The sequence below is a fragment of the Pyrgilauda ruficollis genome, unplaced genomic scaffold (genome assembly GCF_017590135.1).
Source record: "Pyrgilauda ruficollis isolate IOZ18807 unplaced genomic scaffold, ASM1759013v1 scaffold62, whole genome shotgun sequence".
Classification (NCBI taxonomy): Eukaryota; Metazoa; Chordata; class Aves; order Passeriformes; family Passeridae; genus Pyrgilauda; species Pyrgilauda ruficollis.
The window spans coordinates 2,824,413-2,845,761 of record NW_024527933.1 but is presented as its reverse complement, the minus strand read 5'-3'; the positions used below and the strand labels follow the sequence as shown (position 1 = coordinate 2,845,761).

The following is a 21,349-nucleotide window of genomic DNA, read 5'->3' as shown; positions in this document are numbered from 1 at the left end:
TAATTAATATTTAATGTTTGGAACAAATGGCACTTTATTTTTTTAATCAATAAGGTTTTTAATTGCAGGCACTTAACATCTAGGAAGCAGCTATGTGTGAACTTGGGAAAAATCTCACTCCTCTGCCTTGCTTTAAAGCACATCCTTTCTGCAGATGTTCCAGAGGTTCTGTTCTCTGTGGATACATTTGAGCATTCCTTTAACGGTTCGGGACATTGGAGGAGAAGTTAAACTGGAGGCTGGATGTAGTTTACTCACAAAGCATTAAAATAATTTTAGTGACATACAGCAGAACTCCTGCAACTTTGAAAATTTTTTTTTTTTTGGTTTGTTTTTTTTTTTTGACACAGAACCATTCCATTCCCAGCACGTCGTTTTGGGGTCGGTTTGGGGTCGGTTTGGGATCGGTTTAGGGTTGGTTTTGGGTCGGTTTTGGGTTGGTTTCGGGTCGGTTTCGGGTCCGTTTCACGCAGTTTGTACGGGCGGAGCCCAACTCCCTCAGCGCGGCCCCGCCCCTCCCTCAGCGCGGCCCCGCCGCCATTTCGCTGCCCCGGAAGCGCTCGCGGCCCCCCCGTGCCCGGCGGAACATGGCGGCCGTGTCCGTGCTGTGCGCGCCCGCCGGCGGCTTCAGCTTCGACAACTGCGCTCGGTGAGGCCGGGAGAGGAACGGGAACGGGAGCGGGGCAGGGGGGAGCGCGGGGGCCGCCGGGCCGGGCGGCGGGGGCACCGTGCCGCCCGGCCCCACTGTCCCGCTGTGCTGCAGGAACTCGCTCCTGGAGGCCGAGCTGGTGCAGAAGGGGCTGCGGGTGCCCGCGCCGCGCAAGACCGGCACCACCATCGCCGGTGTCATCTTCAAGGTGAGGCGGGCGGCGGCGGGGCCGGGCCGGGCCCGCGGCGGAGGCTCCGCGCTGCTGAGTCACCCCGGTGGGCCCGGCCCCACCGCGACCCCCGGGCTGCCCCGAGCGTCCCCGAGCAGCTCGCGGCTGTGGGAATGACCCTCCCTCCCTGCAGGATGGCGTCGTCCTCGGAGCGGATACGAGAGCCACGGAGGGGATGGTTGTTGCTGACAAGAACTGCTCGAAGATCCACTTCATTTCCCCGAATATCTAGTGAGTGTTACAGTGCTTGGTTGGGTGGTAAATTGTTTGTTGTGTACGTTGTTGCGTAATGATGTTGGTGCTGGGGGTTTTAGCCGCGTTCTTTACTAAGAGCAAATATTAAGCTCTGTTTTAAAGTGATATTTTATTAGCAAGGCTTGGGGGTTCGTGGTATTCCATTTACACTTAGCAGGCTCTCTTGTTTCACGCTCTCCGTGCGAGAACTTAATTCCCTCAGTTTTACGATGAGAAAATCCCTGCTGGTTGCCTGAAGCATGGAGGTTTGTGTCTCCTTTTCCTCAGCTGCTGCGGTGCGGGCACAGCTGCAGACACTGAGATGACAACTCAGCTGATCTCCTCCAACCTGGAGCTGCACTCCCTGTCCACGGGACGGCTCCCACGAGTGGTCACTGCCAACAGAATGCTCAAGCAGATGCTGTTCAGGTAACTGCGGGGGTTTCTTGTTTGTCACCCGCGCTGGTAAAGCCGCCAAATAATGCTTAAGGAGCCTTCTGTCTCAGCCTGCTTGACTTTCATAACAAGCCTTCAGGAAAGATTTCATAATTGCTCTTTGCTTCATGGGCTTGTTAACTGAGACAGAAGAGAAATGGAGGCTGTGTTTTTTTACAGAATTATGTAGTGACCACACAACAAAAATAGAAGGGTGTTAGTTTAATACATAATCACACCCGTGAAAACTGCTGTGGTGAGAGGGCTGGACCAGTAACAGAGTCATGTGCAAGCTTATATAAAACTGGGAGTGATTTGCAGTAGAATCACTGCCTCACTGAAACAAGCCGTGCTTTAGTTCATTTTTTACTGTATTGCTGCCGGCTGGTGGAAGCAGCCTGTTTAGCACGGGAGGCAGCAGTTCCCAGCCCCTGCGTTGTGTTGCACAGCCCCAGCTGAGCCCTGGGCTCCGGACTGACAGACAAACGTTGCCCCCAGGTACCAGGGCTACATCGGGGCCGCGCTGGTGCTGGGGGGAGTGGATGTCACGGGCCCCCACCTGTACAGCATCCACCCGCACGGATCCACCGACAAGCTGCCCTACGTCACCATGGGTGAGTGCCGCTCCGCGGGCCGGGCAGGGGGAGTGCTTCACACACTGACCGAGGGGCTCGCTTACATCCTGTGTGTGCCGGGGCTCACGCTGCAGAGACACACGTGTGCCTCGTTTGTAGGGCAGGCACGCTGTTCTGTTGGCTCACAAACGTGGGCTGGGGGAAAACTCAGCTGCCAGGAGACTGGTACTGGGAACACTGCTCTGGCCTTAAAGCATTAAAGAATTGTGGGATTCCCAAAATCTTGCTGAAAGAAAAAAAAAAAAAAATTCCTCAGAAACTTGATTTGCAGGTTGTCCTGACTCGTGGCTCGTACAAATCTCGCTTGGGGAACTTGTGTATTTTTTGGAAGACTTTGGTTATTTTAAAGGGAAGCTTATGTTTGGTAGAGCCGTGGAAGTGTAAGGGAAAGTTCAGATAAATGTATCAGAGAACTGATCTGAAAACAAAGCGTATCAGATGAGTACATCAGTCAGCCTGTGCCTGGTGCAGCTTCTATGCTGCTTTGTGGTGGGAAAACACACATTTATAGATTCTCATTAATATTTTCTGTTTCTGGCTGGCATCTTTGGCTGAAACACCTGCTCGGGAGGTGGCGGAGGTTCGTGTTGTGCTGCTGTGTCTCGGTGCCGGGCGGGGGGCGGTGCAGGCAGGCCGGGCTCATTAACGCCCGCAATTAGCGGGGCCGGGCGCTGCGGCGGCGCGCGGCCGCTGGGTGGCGCCGGCGGGCCGGGCACGGCGTTAGGGCGCGTGACGTCATCGCGGGGGCTCTGTGGGGCCGCGGAACCGGCCCGAACGGGCTGAGGTACCGGCCCGAATGGAGCTGCGGAACCGGCCCGAACGGGGCCGCGATAGCCGCGGAACCGGCCCGAATGGAGCCGCGGAACCGGCCCGAACGGGCCGCGGGAGCCGCTCTGCTCTCCACACGTGCTAGATTTCCTGCCTCCGTTTTAAAAGCTTTAAAATGCGGCCTGTCGGGAAAATCCTGGCAGCTCCTCTTTCCCTCCACAAAACTAGCATGGTAGCAGAGTTAGGTTCAAACGAGGGGGAAGCAGAATATCAGACGGTTAAGTTCCATGAGCTTAAGCTTCGGTTTGCTCTGGGCAGTACCAGGTGTGGTGCCCACACATTCTTTTTGGCCACGCTGCCAGACAAAGCCCTTCTCAGCATCAGGGTCCTTCACCTTCCCAGCCCTGGGAGCTGGCACTTCCTCCAGTGACCAGGATCTGCTTTAGTGAACAATTAGCTAAGGCATATAGATGAAAGATAGAATCGAGACAGCAGAGAAACTGTGAAAAGTCAGATTTAAGATAGCAGTTGGAAATGTATTTCAGCCTTACTTACCCTGAAAAACAATAGATTAGTCTATTTTACCCCAGAAGTTCAAAAGGCAGTTTATTAAATTAAGGGAGGTGTGTTTGGCCAGTTAACTTCTGGAAGTTCAGTATTAAATAGGAAGGGTGGTTGAGAAGTTGAGTTTTATTTTGGTGTGCTGGTCTGTCTGGATGGACAGTGGTGTCCTGCCTTGCAGGAGAGATTTAAAAGGTACACAGTGCTTACTCAGGAGTGAGAACATCAAATTAAACTGTTTATGCTGACAAAGGACAAAATTGGATTTCAGCAAACGATGCAAGATTGTCTGATTGCTTGGCTTGTCTAGGAGAGCTTCTGGCCAAGGCTTATAATGAAATGCATGCATAAAATTAAAGCACTTGAAGTGTGCAGTTGAGCTTTCGGAAGCAGGCGGAGTGCTCGGGAGTCTCTGGTGGCTGGAGCTGCTCCCCTGGTGCCAGTGGTGCTTCATATTCATAAATCAGCTCTTCACTGCAGTGGCAGTGTCGTGCTGCAGAGCAAGAACTCCCACTGCTGGGAGCCAGCCCCCAGCCAGGAGCCACGCTGAAAAATGATCCCAGTCCGAGGGGCTGCCGAGATCACGGGATCCTTACCTGGGATGAGCAGCAAATTGAATAACAATGAGTGCCTGTGAATAAATGCCCTGTCAGGGAGCCTTGGCAGTGATGGATGAGGAGGTGCTAAATGTTGCTCTCAAAGCTCAGCACATCCTCTGGTGTGGCAGCAAACAGGTCCTTGGGTGAGGAGATGGACTGTACCCGGCAAGGAGAACCTGTCTTCAGCGAGGGTTCTGCTGAAAAGATCCAGTGCATCTGCTTTAGAAAAGCTCCTGCAGTTTTAATTCACAATGAAAATTATTGTGAGCTGCACTTTTTTTGCTATATATCAACAATAATCCTTCACTTTAAGTCAATACTGAAGTGGTACAACTGCTCAAGTGAAGACCAGATGGTATTTTTAAAGTCAGTTTGTTACAGTTGCATGCAGAAAATTTAACACCTTGGTTAGGAAAATTCAGGAAATGGCCAGTGTTACTTAAAGAATTAAATTCTCTTATTGTTTATAACTTACCTGGTTCATACTGAGAAGCATTTGTCTCTGAGTAGTTCAGCTTCCGTAGTTCTGTAGAATTTGTTTGCAGTCAATATTTTTATGTATGTAGATATTAGATTAATGCTTCCTGAATATTTGGTTCTGAAGTAGCTCACTGAAAATATATGCAAAGTAAATTCTTTGGAATTGAGACGGCATTTTTTACTTGATGTTAACTGTGAGCATTCTTAGCAGATAGCAGATTTTAAAGACCTGAAAGGGTTTTTTCCTGAATGCTATACAGTACAAATAAATTATGGCTTTGCTAATTATCCTTTGTATTAATTAGTCTTATTGCTCACATACAGAAGAGACATAAACTTTAAACATATGGAAAAAATAAGTCCAGCAAAGAAAATGTCCTACATCTGCAGAGCTTAGTTTGAAATCTTAGCTAAGATAAATACCTGGTGTGGTGCTGCTTTGAGCTCAGGTAAAGACATTATTTAATGACACATTATCACATGGCTTTCCTGGAGGTTTTAGTGGATTTGAGGTTGAACTGCTGCTGAATGTGAACTGGGTAGTGACTCAAATCAGTTACCTTGTATGAGGTGGGGAGTCCATCCCAAGGTAATGGATGGTGTTTTGCTGTGTTTGGATTTTATCCTTCTGCAGACTTTATGTTTGGGAATTGTGAAGCTTGTTTCTGCATAAAGGCAAAGCATGCTTGTTAAAAATGAGTTATTGGTGGGCACCGAGTGCACGGACAAGAGAGCAGCTGTTTCCCCACACACAAACAAGTTCTCCATAGACCCTTAATATCCAAGTTTTCTGTGTTTTTATAGGAGCAGCAATAAGAAAACCGTGCTTGCAGTGTTTACTTAAGTTCCCAGTTTTATTGCCCACTCTGCTGTCACAATGCAGCTTTCAGGAGGCAGCTGCAGTGGCTGGAGCATTGTGGGGCTGGGTGGAAGGCGAGATGGACAGGGAGGGAGATGGGTGCAGTGGGACAGGGACAGGGAGGTGGCACAGTGGGATGGGACAGGGAGATGGGTGCAGTGGGACACGGCCAAGGGAGGTGGCACAGGGAGGTGGAACCAGGGCCAGGGAGGTGGCACAGTGGGAAGGTGGCACAGTGGGATGGGACAGGGACAGGGAGGTGGCACAGTGGGATAGTACAGGGAGGTGGGCACAGTGGGGTGGCACAGGGAGGTGGCAGGGCTCTCTCCAGGGGAGCTGCCCGTGCTGCCCGTGGCTGCGTGTCCAGGCCAGTGCAGCTGGGCTTTGCTGGGCTCCAGGGGATTCCTGTGTGCCAGGAGGGGTTCCCACAGCAGCTCCTGGTGCTGTTGTCAAACACGCCTTGTCCTGATGGAGGACACACGTGTGCATGGACTGATGTTTCTGAAAACACAGGGCTTGCATCTGGTGCTAGGAAGAGTAAAGAATTTTCATTGTGCTGTTTAAGATCAGGGAATTCTTTTCTTTCAGAGAATGCTTAGCTGTGCTGGGAGGCTTTTGCTAAGGGAAATTTAAATGTAAGCTTGTTTTGGATTTTTAAGCACTAGAGGAAAAATGAAGCTGAGTCTATTCAGCTTTTCCAGCTTCCTGTTCTGCCAGAACCTCCTTAGGATCTTGGTTTTCAGATGTAAATGTCTACATGTAGGTTTAATTAAGTTAAGACTTTAAACAACTCTTTGAAAATTTACATTGTAGAACTGTCTGGATTTATTTATTTAAGGTTGATAGTAGATTTGGCATTTATTTGTGTCTCGGTAACATAGTGAGATAAATAATTAAGTGTAATTCTTTATGTATAAAGGATTTCATGTACTGTAACATAAAATTCCCCCTGCCTTTTTCCTTTTTCTGTTTTTTGTCTTTAAGTTACTGATTTCCTGCCCATAGTTCTTTTGGGAACTTCTTTTTAAAAGGAGCTGGAGGAATTCAGCATGAGCCATGTATGCAATTGTGTTATTGATAATTTTTTATTCGTCACTTGAAGTTTTAAGATCGCTTTTCTCCAACTAAATAGCTGACAGAGTAATTTTGGTCAGATACTACATTTTATACTTTCTTTTTTGCACTTTTTCTAGTCTTTGTACTCTAATTTTGTCAAGAATAGGGTTGTTTTCCAGCTTTGAGGCTTCCCACTCAGCTCATGGTCAGCCTTCATTTGGGAATAGCAAGAATGTGGGCTTGGTTTGAGACCATAGCCTGGATTTTTTTCCACCTCTCATTAGAAATATTCCTATATAATTCCAGAAGAATTATTATTTCATTGTTCAGGTTCCTTTATTTGTTTTGGCACATGCTTTATTTTGACCTTGTTTGAAGGGTCAGTAAAATTCCTTTTATTTGTGATTTGTTCTGTGGTATCAGCTGTTTGCATCAGCAGTTCAGTTTTGCTATTAGTTGCTTAAAATTTTTATTCTCAGTTTCAGCATTTAAAAAATGGAGTTGTGTATTGCTCCAAAGTGTAAATGAATAGTCATTGCCAGCAATACAAGTGCATGCTTAGAGTGTCCTACTGCTTTTAGATGTGATGTATTTGGTACTGTAAAGGTAATGATCCTCAACCACAGCAATATTCTGTAACAGGAATATCTGTCATATTCATCAGGATTACCATGTTCATTGATTTGTGTCTGTAAATCTGCTGTTTCAACCCTTTAAATTTGATCTATAATTGGACCTCCTTAAATGGTTCAGCTAAGGTAGTCTGTATTTTCTCAACAGTGTCACTGTCAGCTTCTCCTTTTTCATTATACATTCAGCAGACTTGATAAAATCAGCAGGACACCTCATTTGAAACTGTTTAATCGCTGCCTTTTGCTTTCACTAAACCATTGAGGTGGTCAAGCGATGTACACAAATCATTTTAAATAGGAAATATGGCTTTCTCTGTGACCCAGCTAAACAGATAGCACTATGCAAAACAAGTTAAAAAGTAATAAATGCCAAAAAATCTTCTAATTGGAGTAAAAAATTGCAGGTAACTTTATTCACTCCCCAAAAGTAGTGCTCTCTGAAATATGGGTAGGGCCACCGACAGACAAGAAAATCTTCCTGAAGGCTCACTCTTCCTGAACAAAGCAAGTTTACAGTTTCAGATAGTACCATCCTGCTTTTTGTGTTAATTCACAAAAAGCACATTTATAACCCTGCAGTCACAGTGCTTTGGGCAGAGATGGCTCCTGTTCCATCACTGCACCTGTACTTCGTCCTTTCTGGAGAGGAGCGTTCAGCTCGTGGCTCTGTCTGGCACTTTGTTCAGCTGTTATTGTTCATGATCGTAAAAATAATGGCACAGAGCAGGGGCACAATTAACTGTTTAACTACAGGGCACAGTTAACTGTTTAACTACAGCCCCCTGCCCTGTTCCCTCTGCTGGGCTGCTCATCCCCAGGGCTGGAGTCATCTCCTCATTCCAGCACCCCTCTAAGAGGGGCAGGCATGGAAGTGGAGGGGGAGGGATGGAGGAGTAGGGACTGCAAACTGTGGCATTCCCTTAACTCTGTGTTTCTAACCTCGTTTCTGTACCTTATGTTCAGGATGGTAAGAAGGAAAGGCTGTCAGGATGGGCCTGTGCTGAGGCTGTGCCCACAAGCTGTGCCCCAGGATTAAATCAGGTTCTGGCTCAGTGTAGACGCTGTACAGTGCACAGGAAGCTATGGTGGGCTTCAGCTTGGTGCGTGCTGATGAGATGTACTGTATTTTTCTCTAAAAGCTTGTCATCCCTACATGCACTGGCTGAAGGGGTGTCCTGTGTTGTCACCACAGGTTCTGGATCGCTCGCGGCCATGGCAGTGTTTGAAGATAAATACAAACCCGACATGGAGGTAAGTCCTGGGTTTTAAACCTCAGTGTTTCTTCTCTCAGCAATCCTCACAGCATAAGAATTTAAGAGGTTTGAAACTCTAAAAAAGGTAAGTATGCTCTGTTTTGCTGCACTTAAAATGTACTATGGTCAGCTTACTGCAAAGCTGTAAAAATGGATGGGTAAAATAAATAAATTTGCAAGAAGCTGTATTAATGTGTGGGAAGATATGCAGTTTGAATGTAGGTGAAGACTTTAAAAACATTCAGCTTACTGGTTATAGTTTACTTCAGCAATTTACCAGCCCTTGCGCAGTCAATATTTTTGTTTTTCTGTTCCTCTGTCCTTCTCTCTCAGTCTTGAAAAGAGAATGCAACTAAAAGTCTTCAGATTTTTCAGTCCTCATTTTTGTAATGCAGCTGCTGTGGGTCATTTCCTCCCCTTGAAGTGCACTGTGGTCCCAGGTGATGGTCCCATAAATCCACAGTTCCTCTCTACAAAGCTGATAAATGAAGTTTGAAATGTGAGGTGATCTCTTGTACCTTGGTACATCTCCTGGCACATCACAGTGGGCAATTCCAGCAGATTTTTTAAAAAGCAGTCAGCTGCCCCACCTTGTTTTGAGGAGTTTGCCGTTAGTTAATTGCTTCAGCATTAGTAAAAAGCAGTTTTCCAGCTATCCCTGGCCCCTCTCCTGTCAGTACCTAAGGCAGAGTTGTAGGTGTGCACAGTTAGGGACACACACTGGGATCAGGATTGCTGTGATTTGGGCAGCATCTGAAGACGCTGGACTGTTGGCCTCAAGTATATTTACAATTGTTCTCAGAAATACTGGAATATGTTTAATGGGCTCCCAAGTGTCTCTGGGAAGGATCCTCACACCAGATGGCTGATAGAGCCATGAGAGAGAGGGAGGAAGATTCTGTTTTTCCCTGTCCCCTCGTGCTGCTGTAAGAATGAGTCTCCTTTTCCAGCCTCCTGTGTGACTGTGCACTTGGCACGTGTGCCATCCTCTGCAAACACGGGCTGCAAATCCCTGCAAGCAGCAGCTCCAGCACAATAGTCCTCTTTCCAAGATACAAATGGCAAAGAGCTGTGCTGTGCAACTCAAGTTTCCATTTGTTCTCAGCTAGCTTTCAAGCTTGGATTTTAAGTCATTTCTTGTGTAAGAGCAACCGAAAAAGGCACCAAAAACTGGTAAATCTCTAAATTTTCCTATTTAGAAAGGTCATCCTCATTAAACTGTCTTCACACACAACCATAAGTGGCAGCAGATAGTCACTTATAACAAGCATGTAGAAATGCAGCCTACCAATTTGTTGAAATAGATATTTAGATCTTTGAGACTTGCATGCACCTTAACCCTTCCTTTGGTTTTCCTGGCTAATCTGTTATCTAATAACAGTTCAGGAATTGTATTAACCAAACCAGCAAAGTTTCAGGTGATGAAGCTCAACAGCACTCTTAAACACTTCCTCGTATTCTGTTATGGCTGTGAGTTTGTATTTACATTCTAAGTCAGATGTGGTTTCTTTTTTTTCAATAAATTAATAAAATAACAAATATTTCTATTGAATTGAATCCAAATTAAATCTGAAATATGCTATGTATATTTTACATAAAACTGGGTATGAAATGGCAATGAAGATAAAATTGCTGGAGATTAATTTAATAAAATTGGTAGAAAATGATTATTTTTCTGTCAAGATCAATGCTCCTTTCTTTTGCACTAATTGTCAGAATAGCTTGCTAGGGCTACTGGAGGGTGGTGGTGTGCTTCAAGACCATCACATCACAGAAAAATGATTCAAAGGCAAACTGTCCTGCACCCTCTGGTATCAACTTGCAAATTAGCATCTGGAATGTAATTAAACAAGCTTAATGAAAGTAGCAGCTGAATACTACTGGAAAAGACAATCAGCTTTTTTGCCTCTGATATATATTCTGTACTATTGAAGCTGATCACCAAACGCATCGTGTGAGCACAGTTAAAAAAAAATTAGCATTTATTTGAAGAATAGGAACTGTTTTTCATTCTGTTATGCTTTTGGCATGCACTGGTGTCCCAGGAGAGCCATGCCACAGCAGATAGTGCACAATATTTATAAATCCATGACAGGCAATAATAGCAACTTGAAAAATTCTTTTGCTAGAATTTCAAGTTGAGAGCTGCCAAAAGCTGAGAGGATCAAATCTGCAGTGGCAGCTGCTGTGCCCTACAGTTAGAATCGTAGACTTTGAAGATGCTCAACTAAAAAAAAATAAAAAAATAATAAAATAAAAAAAGACTGCAGGCTTAGCCAATTTTTGCAGGTTTCTAGAGCCCTGGCTCTCTGCCTTTTGAAGATGAGTTGCTGAAGCTTCTCCCAGTGCCTGAGGCATGCTAACACCAGCAGGATGTGTTTTTTTCCATAGACTTAGTGTGTCTTCAGATTTAAGTAGCACATGCTTTATCAGTGCCAAGTGTGATGGTCCTTTCCCTGGCTGCAGTGCTGGGAGGGGATCTTTACCCAAGGTCCTTCAGGGGAGCTCTGGAGATGGATGGTGACGTCCCCGAGTGCCACTTGTGCAGCCTGATTTATGGAGGCAGCGTTTGTGGGGAAGGAGTGCTGGCCTCTAGAGGAACCATTATAGATCGCTGAGGAAGGGAACACTTTCAGCCCTGAAGGCCTCTAGATGCTTCAAAAATGTAATGCCAAGCACCTAACTACTGTGGAACAATATTAATCTGTCATGTGGGCAGCTATAGATCTACTTTAAAAAACGTAAGTGGAAGAGCAGCACATCTAATGGAATGTTTCGAGCTTAGATCTTTCATTGTAGCCAATTTTTCTTCCAATAGAGTCACCACTGTAAGGTTTTAAACCTTACAGTCATTTTGTAAATGCATTTGTGCCTTCTGGTGTTAAACAATAGCAGAGAAATACTTTGAGTCAGTGGATATGGAAAGCATTGTGAGCTGGGAAAAAAATGTCTATAGTATTAAATGCTGGAATTCTGGGTTTATCTATCCTGTGGTGGTTGAATTCCTCAGGAGATGGGGAGGGGGATATATTTTCTTCTGGTATTTGATTTCTAGTGTTAGAAAAGTAGAACCATTTTGTCTGTAGAATTACTTGATGCTCACTGGGGCTATGTTGTAGACTTCTTGTTTAAGCAAGGAAAGGCTGCTTGTAACTTTATTTCTTTTCTGAATTTCATCAAAACAGCCAGGTTTAATAAAAAGAGGCTCCAAAAGGAAGAGAATCAGAAGCTACAGAAAACAGAACTTTTGCAGGAAAAGGAAGTAAATCTTGGAGTAGTGAGTTCAGGAGCAGAACAGGTGGAAGACAGGAGATAAGAGTCTGGCACATACTCAATAATTATTTCTAGGATAGATCACCACAAATGTGTGAGATTATATTTACAGTCATTTATTGTACCATTTCTTAAGTGTGGCAGGAAATGAACTGGTACTGAATAAAAACAAAAATACCCTGGAGGGTAAGGAAGATGAATAAGAGAGGACTGTTCTGAGTGTGTTCCACATGGAGCACAGACATCTCGGTGCTGCAGCAGCTGTGCTGTCCCAAAACCTGCGGCTTGCTGTCCCCTGGTGTGCTTCAGCACCTGCTCTGCAGTGGCTCACCTGTTTGGGTGGGACCCACATGGGCTGGAGCCATCTGGTGAGCAGTTTGGCAGGCAGGTTTGGGAGAAGTGGTTTTTGAGGTACTTCTGAGTAGCCCCTAATCCATAAGTGAAGCAGCTGAGGAACGGAGAGTGCTTTCCTCAGGATGCTCCATGTGCTCTGGGATCTTTGCAGTATCGAAATGCAGAGTAGCCTGAATGCAGCTTTTGCTGTGCACCTCTTATTTCAGTAAAAAATGCATCAGGCACACTACAAAATCTTACGAAAACATGTAACTTTCTTCCATTTTTAAGCAGCTGACACAAAGATCCTTCAAATGTTCCTGTGCTCACATTTCCTACTGTCCCTCAATATGGTAGAATTATTTTTGTTTATTAACTACTGACAACAATGCTGAGCTATTTTTGGGATCTGTCAAAAGTCTCTGACGCTCAGCAATAGTTGTCTCGGCGGTGCTGGTGCTGTGTGTGACTGTGAGGGGTGGGAGGGTGACAGGCTGCAGCCGAGCCCCCGCTCATTAGCGATGGTGATCAGCCCCGGGCTCAGGTGTGCCAGCCCAGCTGACACCGCAGCTTTAATGACTCCGCGGGACGGTCACCACTCGCTGCGAGGTTTGTGGGCTCCACTCTGGCAGCAGACAATGGAGATCAAGCCAGACTATGGGAGTTAGGCTGGAGAGCCTGCCTGAGATACTTGAACCCCTGTTGGTGTCAAACACGGAATTAAGTAAATGGGGGTGGGGGGAGATGAGACAAAACCTGACTTGGTGAGCAAAAATCAGGACTTTGTGTTTCTGTGCCTGTGTATTTCATTATCCAGTGACAGCAGCTGAGGCTGTTAGTGGCATATCTTCACTCCTTGCTGCCAGAGCTTGTGGCACTGCAGTTTTCAGCTTTCCTGACATAGCTGTGTTCGTGTCTCCTGGAGACAGGGATTTCCATGGGTAAATATCAGGTCTTAGTGCATACAGTCAGCCAGAAAATAAAGGCTTATCATACCTTAGGTTAGATCACAATTATCCTGTGGCAGCCTGGTTTCTGCCTGACACGTTGGACAGTTTGTACTGTTTTCATCATCTTTCACAGAACTGTGCCGCGGATCGATTTCCTTTGTGGGACTAGTGTTAAACAGGAAATCTGGGCTGATTTGGAATATGCCAGCTAGGTATGCTCTGGCATGGCTGGGATGGCAGGAGCGGTGTTTTGTGGGGTGCTTTCTGAAGGAATGAAAGCCTGGTTTGTGTGCTGAAGTCGGTGGGGCACTGCTGGCAGCACTAGTCTGAGATCCCAGAGACACCCAGCAGTGCTGCCTTCCAGTTTGCTGATTGCAGACTGTATCAAGGGAAATAAATGTTACCTTTGTGTAAATTGGGCCTTGCTGCATGTCAAAGAGCAACAATTTCTTCACCTTTATGAAAGTAACACTTAAACTTTGTCCATAATAATGCAGACAAGCTGGCCAGAAGCAGGGCTCTGTGTTAAGAGATCATTTCACTGCACAGGGTAGGGGGAGGACAGGTAATTATTTTTGATGCATTTCTCAGGAGCAGGTGTTCCAGTTTAAATTGTTCCAGTTTGTATATCTCCCATAACTGCAGAACACAGGCAAAATGTACTGGAAGATATTTCACATGGCACGAAGCCCGAGAGCTGCTCCCGCGGCGAGGGCCGGCGGGGCTGAGGGCAATTGCTGTGAGGGAGGAGGAGGAGGAGGAGGTGGGAGCCAGCCTGGGCTTTATGGAGCATTTTGGTGTGTTAGGAAGGATATATTACCAGAGGGCCCAAGGCTTCTTTTCCAAATAAAACATTGACCTTCATTCCCTTCCATCCTTTTGTCAGAGGTAAAGCAATGGTCAGATGGGCAAAGTTTGCTTTGTTTGAAGCCAGACGTGTTATTGCTTGATATTAATTTTTTATATGCAGTAACATAAAGTAACTTTAACTGTACTCTTTTGCAGGGTTTGCATATCTGGGTGGCTGAGGGTCAGTGTGTTACTGCAGAGCAGCACAGAGGGGCCAGAGGAGGAGCTGCAGCCAGGCAGGAATTACAGCTCTGCTGCTGTTAAGCCAGTTCCCATTTTGAGAATCAATTCCCTAAAAACCCATGAACTTTACTAAGTGATGGATTGAATGAGTTTTTGTAATCATTCTTAGTTCAGAGAATGGGAATAGTGTTAAAAGAAATCCCATAGTTGTGAGAAGAGCTTGTAATTTAATTCTGTGCCATCGGAAATATGGATTGTACTAATCCCCGTGTAGGGAATGACACACAGCAACTGATGTTATTGAATAGTAGTTCCGAATCATATAAGTTTCTTGTCTTGGCAGGTAATTTGGCATAAATTGTTAATGTAAATCCAGGTTAGTGGGGAAGACATTATTTTACTAAAAAAGATAAACTGCTGATTAATTCAGTATGGAACTCAATTACAAATTGAAAGTGTCTCTGCGGGACGCCAGTACCCTAAAGACAGCAGATGTTGAATTGATACTCCAGCATATTTCACCCTGGTATGAAATATTAACGTGGTTTATTATACTGGTGGTGTATGATATCAGAGAGGGGGTGGGGATGAGCCTGCGCTCACAGGCAGCTTCCTCAGAACGGGAGAATACTGTTATCTCTGAGAGTAATTACTAGGGACTACTGAGCAGTTGATTGGAAAGTTCTTAGCAGAGGATGGTTAGAAAAATAAACATTTACTGACACTTCAGTCACAAAGAATCCAAACATAAAACACATAGGTCTAATTTAAAAAATTTTTAGAAAGAGACAAATTGTGTCATTCCTCATTCTGAGGTGATGCTGGAAATGCTCTTTTTTGGGGGGAGACTTGTTAAACCTGAGTGGTTTAAATGACACATGCCAGCCCCTTTCCTGGCAGCCAAACCAAATCTGTTCTTGCTGCTGGAGCCTTCCAGCCTCCCCTTTCAAGAAATAGAAAGTCCTTTGCTTCTCAGGTTTGTTCTCTTTGGACTTAGAGCAGGCTTCAGCATCTCTTCCAGGTCCAGACTGATCTCCAGCCCAGCCCCTCACTCCCCGTACGCTGCTGATTCTGTCCCAGACTCTAATTATGCTCCTGTAGTGCTTATGTCCTTCAAGAGATATTGCTTTCTACCCCCAAATTCCCAACACTCCTTTATCGACTTATTTTTTTGTTGCCATTGTCCTTCCTGAAGCTTCTGATTTTTTTTCTTCCCACATAAGTCTTGGAGATTCTCATTTTAAGTAGTATCAACTTTTTATATGATAGCATTTGAACAAGTCTCATTGTAAAAGACTATTATAAGTATTTGCATTTGTTTATTCTTACAAAAACACTTGTTTATGTCGATGTTGTACCGATCGTGGATTGCATTTCAAATCTTCCTAAGAACTGCTTTGGAACTGCATTATGTATTGCATCTCTAACAGCATCCTGGTGACCTGCAGAAGGGATTCATTTTATTTTGGTAAGAAAAAAAAATCAGGAATTTCTAAAGTTTTAAAATCTGGAAAAGACATCTCCTGTTTGACTTGCTTGTGAAGTTACAAAATGTGAGGAAATAGTGTTCACAAAGCCATTCCAGCTGCTCCCTTTGCTGCTGGAGCATAATGATAAACTTGTTTACAGGTTATTAGTGAAGACAGTATTAATACAATGTAGAAGTAGCCTCATCTCCTGTAGGAAAGTCTCTTTTTTCCTTTAGTAGCACTTGAAATTTGGAAATTGCTTAAGTGAGGAGAGAAAGTTGATCCAAGTCATATACAAGAATAATGTGTAAAAGTTGCTGCTTGGTGCTGTTTGGGACTCGTGGCACAGCAGCTGTGAGAGGCAATCCATCAGCTCTGAGTGTCTGCAAACTGCAACTCTCCAGATAACAGGTTTAAAGTAAAGATTTAATACAGGCTCTATCTACTATGATGTTGCAGTGACAGTTTAAAACTCATTCTCTAAATCTCAGCAGACTTTACAGCCAGCAGTGGGCCCATATAAAGCTTAATGGCATTACAACACATAAATCATCTTTTAAAGACGCTACCAGTAGCGCCAATATTAAATGCAGACAATTGTCTGTGTTATAAATAATTTATCAAACGGTGTTTCAGATTAGCCTTCCATGCTGAGTTATTTATTTTAGCCCTGGCTGCCCTGCTCCCCGGCAGCCTTTGTGGCGGGGGCAGTGTAATGAAGCGGGCTCTGTCCCCCAGCTCAGCTGTGCTGACCGCTGCAGCCCGCGCCTCCGAGCGCCGCCGTTTGTCACGCGCGGGTAAATGGAGCTGCACATTGGAGCCCAGGGACGCATTGTGGGCTGTGTGATGGGCACAGACAGATCGCTCCATAAAGCGCTGCCTGTCGCCGCGGCCTCGCCACGCACTTCATCACTCGCCTGTAATCTCATTTAAGGAGCCGTGGGGGCCCCACAGGAGGATATTCCCAGTTAGCTTGGTCTTTGCAACCATAAAGCAGGAAGTGCTCCTTTTATATACTCTGAACTTTTAGGGTTTTTTAAGATTAATTATTATAGTGACTCATTGAGGGCCCTGTACTTGAGACTGTGTCAGCACTTTGCTGCTAACCCCTTATTTTGTGACTGTAAGTAGCAGTCCTTGCTGAACTCCACGCAGGATCTCTGTAAGGAATACTTGGGGTTTTTCTTGCGGCTATTCAGCTCTATAAATTGTCAGAAGAGGAGCAGGAAGCAGCACTGAGGCAGGGTTTTCTAATGACAATTATTCCATGTTCACAGACTGAGCTGCACTGTGTCAGTGAAGGAGCTGAGGTTACAGCCTGGGCTCTCTGTGCAGTGGCTGCCCCAGCTCAGCTCTTCCAGCTGAACTTTACTGGGTATTTTTTGAACTGTTTTGATAACAGTAGGGTGATAGAGTACATTTTTAAAGCAAATCAGATTTAAATTAGAGGAGTCTGTGAGGTTTGCAGTATTGACTTTAAAAACTGAAATTAAAAAGAAGAATGGAACAAACTCCACCTATGGGCTATAGTTTTCCTAAGCTGCTTTTCTTACACATAACACTCATATAGCTTAAAATTCCTCTGCTTTTGTTACCACTTAGTTCTTAAAACAGATCCACACGTATTTCTTTGGTTTATTTACTTTCACTATGTTACTAAAATAACCTTAGTCTGCAACAAATCATTGACAGTCTTATGTCAGTTAAGTGAGGAATTACTTGCTTATCAGGACTTTATTGCCCAAAACACAGAAGGAAACTTACAGGAATTATTTTTGCAGCATGGTAGTCAGCTTGGTGGGAAGTGTAATTCAATTTATTATTTTTTATAAAGAGTAATAGTTGTAAAATGGAGAGTGAAGTAAGAATTGCTCAGTGGAGGCTGTGCCCTACTCCCATGGCTGCTGGCACAGGAATTCTGTCATTCCCACTGTCCAGAGGGGCACCAGGCAGTGCAGGGCAGGCCGGGGGCAGGCAGGCGGGAGCTGAGCTAATTTTGGGCTCCTCTTGAGCCGCGCTCGGGGCTGAGCAGCTGCACTCGGGGCTGCTGCTCCTGGCACTGCTGCTCCTGGGGCTGCTGCTCCTGGGGCTGCTGCTCCTGGGGCTGCTGCTCCTGGCACTGCTGCTCCTGGGGCTGCTGCTCCTGGGGCTGCTGCTCCTACAGATATCCCTCCCCACTTTGAGAGCCCACTGATTTAGATAAAAACCTTTCCAGTTACATGGCAGTGTTTTTGTGAACAGTTTCCTGCAGTTGCTGGTTTATCTGAAACTCTCTACACATTTTGCAGTAAGCACAGTTTCTTTACTTTGGACTTCTACAGGAAATGTCTAAAGCTGATGAGTTCTAAAATTTTAAATGCAAGTTTTTCTCTGTACCATCTTCCAGACTAATTTTCCCCCATTTCTTTACTAGGTTTGGTAGGTACAAGTGTGAAAAAGGAACAACTGCTGTTCTCACAGAGAATGTGGCACACCTGGAGCTCGAGGTGGTGGATGAGACCGTGCAGACCATGGACACATCCTGAGCCCTGTGGGTGCTCCGAGAGCAGAATAAAGAGGCTCTGCCCAATCTCTGCATGTCTGTACCTGGTGCTGTTGTTCTCCCTTCCTCCTTTAGAGCAGGTGAGGCTTGAGCAGCCCTGGGGGCTCTGGGACTGACCCCAAGGGGAATGAGCAGGTGAGAGCTGGGGCAGAAAAGGAGCCGCTTTGTTAGCTCACTCCAGGAACAAAACAGCAGGAGTAAAACTGCTCTGCAGAAGTCTAATTTGCTAAGTTTTGATTTAACAGAATGTAAGAGAACAGTGAGCATTGGTGGTTCTGAATTGCTGCCCCTGCCCCCTCCAAGAGACACTGCTGTCCTGCTGCCTCCCTGCAGGGTGTCACTGCCCATCAGGGGAGGTTGATGTTACTGCTTCCCTGTTTGCTGTAGATACAGGGCAGATCCAGCATCATTTCAAGTCTGTCTTTTTATTCACCTCCATTTGGACCTTTAATACTGGACTTTTTTGTTTTTTAAACAAAGGTGTTTATTTTGGAAATAATTTTTTTATTTATCTAAAAAGGCACAGTTGCAAAAAATTACCTTTTGAAATACATTTCTTTATAAGCACTACGAAATTTCATGTAGCAAGAAAGTGACCAGACTTCTCCAGATACTCATGTTTGAGCTGAGCTTCCCTGGAAGCCATGGCTCCAAGGAAAGCTGCAGTGGAACCAGAGAGGTTCAGGCTGAACTCTGGGAAGTGCTAAAGAAGCTGGTATAAATAACCAGGCTGGTTGGCATGGAAATGGTGGGAGCAATTTGGTGCCTGCTGATTTAAATTTCCCACATCTCTCCCAAGAGCAGCAGCCTCTACTTTCTGCTGAGAAGCCTCAGTAAAAGGCACCTTCCATTAATGATACCAACCATATTCACAGCAATTAATGGCTTTTCTTGGTACCCTATACAAATATTCCCAAATTTTACAGGAAGTAGTTGAAGATGGCACTGCAGTTTTCCTTTAAGTAGAGAAAAGTAGGTTAAAAAAATCCACTAAAAGCATATATATGTATGTTACCCCCTAACCCTAATCTTAGTTCAAAAAAGTTAAGGATTGTAAGCTTTCTTTAGAAAAAAAAAACAGGCACAGGCTGCATTTGAACTGTCACACACAAATCTATACATTGGCACGAGCCCCTGTCCCACGTGGAAGGGCGCTGGAGCAGCACAGGCTGAAGGATTTCCTCTGGAGCACCGAGAGCAGCCCTGCTCCTCCTGACAGGCACATGGAATGGACACACTGGAACGTGAATCCACGGCTGTTCCTAAAGCAGTGAGGATTTCCATTGACAGTAATGAAACAAATCATTGATTCAATGAATGAATTTAGCTGGTTGACAATTTTCATGCAGTTAAAGACGATGACTCCTTCAGATCAGGTTGAGATTTTATAAACATTCACATTCTGTAATGAGCTTTCACAGTTTGAGACAAGGGGCTGATCCTATGCAGAATTCCATACACAAAGCATTTCATTTATTTTTTAAAAATTTTCCAAGTGTTTAAAACACTGCTGAAGTTCCACTGATAGTACCCGACGTACTATTGAACATGTAAAAGTCTCTGCACCAAAACTGAGTTGGCTTTGATAAACACTGGTTTTAAACAGGAACCTGGAGGTGAAGAACCATTCCAAAAGGGAAAAATGAGGGAAAGGAGCAATTCTCTGCAGGAGCAAGGCTGGTAGGGGTTTGCTTGGCATGTTTATCTTCTTTTCCCCAGGCTCATGTTTAACTCATCTCTGACAGAGAAATGCATCAGCAAAATACTCACAAGTTTTCAATTAAAAAAAAAGAAATAATGAAACAAAAGGGTTTCCCACCCCCCCAACCCTTCCCAGTTCCTAAGTCTGAAGAGGAGGAAATTAATAAAAACATAAATGGCTGCTTTAAAATATACCAAGTAAAAACTGAATTTGCTATTAACCATTTGCAGAAGAGGCAAAGTAGCAGTTATACAAATTACACAAAATCTATGGTAATCCTTACATTAGTATAAAGTGATTTCACTGAAGGAATTATTTCAATATTTCACATTACAGTTAAGATAGAAGGTCTGGCAAACGCTGAGCCCTCGGTAATAGCTGCTATCCTAGATTACACACGACAGTTTTAAGAAAGGACCCTTAAATGATCTACATCCGTAACATTATTTGCCTTAAAAATAAAAAATAAAAAGAATCACTTGCAATACCTCACAGAATCTTCACGTTAAAGCACAACCACCTGTAAGAGTCCTTGTCAGATAACCTGCAAATGATGGAGCCTCTGCTGCGAGTGCTCAACCTCCCACCTGTGTGACCTGGCACCAGTCGCTTTCAGCTGAGAAAAAGAATTCAAGTAAGACTGAGCTGCGCCGGCTCCCGGCTCATGTGCTCGAGGTCCACACGTGCATTTGTTTGGCTATTTGGTGCACGTAGCCGATGTCAGGCCTCTGGTCTGGGTCGGGGTAGATGCACATGCTGACCAGCTCCCGCAGCTGCAAGACAGCAAAACAGGCACAGCGAGTGAATCCTCTGCTCCTTCCTGGAGGAGGCTGTGGGAACGGCTGCCTTCTGTGCAGGTGCTGCTGGGCAGAATCCAGGCATGTGTCTGTCTCATGTCTGCGTGTCCCACCTCCAGAAGAGCCGGGAAGAACCTTTTCCACCAAATCTTCACTAAAGATTTAGGTCTTCCCCAGCCCCAGAATATTTCACATCCCAAAGGAGGACCCAGCCTGTGCACCCAGGGCTGCGGAGAGCATGGGACAGAGGGAGGCACCGTGGCACAAGCAGAACAAAGACAAAGGAAGGAAGGAAACCCGAGATCACTTCCAAGATGTGACTGAGGTGGAAGGTGAGGAGGGACCTGCCACTGAAAGGGAACTGAGGAAAGGGGGAGCCTGAGCAGAGCTCTCAGGAACTGCACTTGTGCTGCCCTTCCTGCACCACCCCCAGCACCCAGCACTAAACCTGCTCAAGCCTTCCAGCATAACGAGTCTGACCAGCACTTGTGGATCCTAAGCTACTGGACACAGCTATGAGACCCTGGTGCTTCCTAAAAAACCTTTATGAGGAAGAGAAACTGGTCATTGATTATGTCTAATAAATAAAATGCAGAAGGGCTGGAGTCTCCCCACCTCCCAGCCCTCTTTATTGTGCACATGAAAGATTGTAGCTTTTAATTATACAGACACTGAAAGCTGCTGGTACCCCTGAGGCACCAGGAAAAACAGCCTTGAGCCTCTGATCTTCTCACATCCTCCCAGTAGCCACAGTGCCAATTATTTTACCGGTAATTAAAAGCATGGCCATAGAGCTATCAAGCACACGGCTTCAGCTGCATTAACAAACGCACCCGAGGTTTCTGGATGGAGCAAGGCCCA

At 45.2% G+C, this 21,349-nt stretch overlaps 2 protein-coding genes across 2 annotated transcripts in view; one reads left to right on the top strand and one right to left on the bottom strand.

The window, feature by feature from the left end:
- Window positions 1-507: 507 nt before the first annotated feature.
- On the top strand, window positions 508-8,761 carry PSMB7 (proteasome 20S subunit beta 7). Its single transcript, XM_041484034.1, is given in 8 exon segments — window positions 508-649; window positions 764-857; window positions 1,012-1,109; window positions 1,401-1,541; window positions 2,046-2,161; window positions 8,330-8,368; window positions 8,371-8,388; window positions 8,724-8,761. Coding segments are annotated over 8 exon segments (591 nt in total). The 5' UTR covers window positions 508-587; the 3' UTR covers window positions 8,747-8,761.
- A 9,687-nt stretch (window positions 8,762-18,448) lies between these two features.
- NEK6 (NIMA related kinase 6) overlaps window positions 18,449-21,349 on the bottom strand; it is a 29,244-nt gene continuing 26,343 nt past the window's right edge. Inside the window, exon 9 of the mRNA XM_041484033.1 lies at window positions 18,449-20,464. Coding sequence (XP_041339967.1) covers window positions 20,354-20,464 — 111 coding nt within the window. The 3' untranslated portion in view covers window positions 18,449-20,353. The remainder of the gene's footprint in view (window positions 20,465-21,349) is intronic.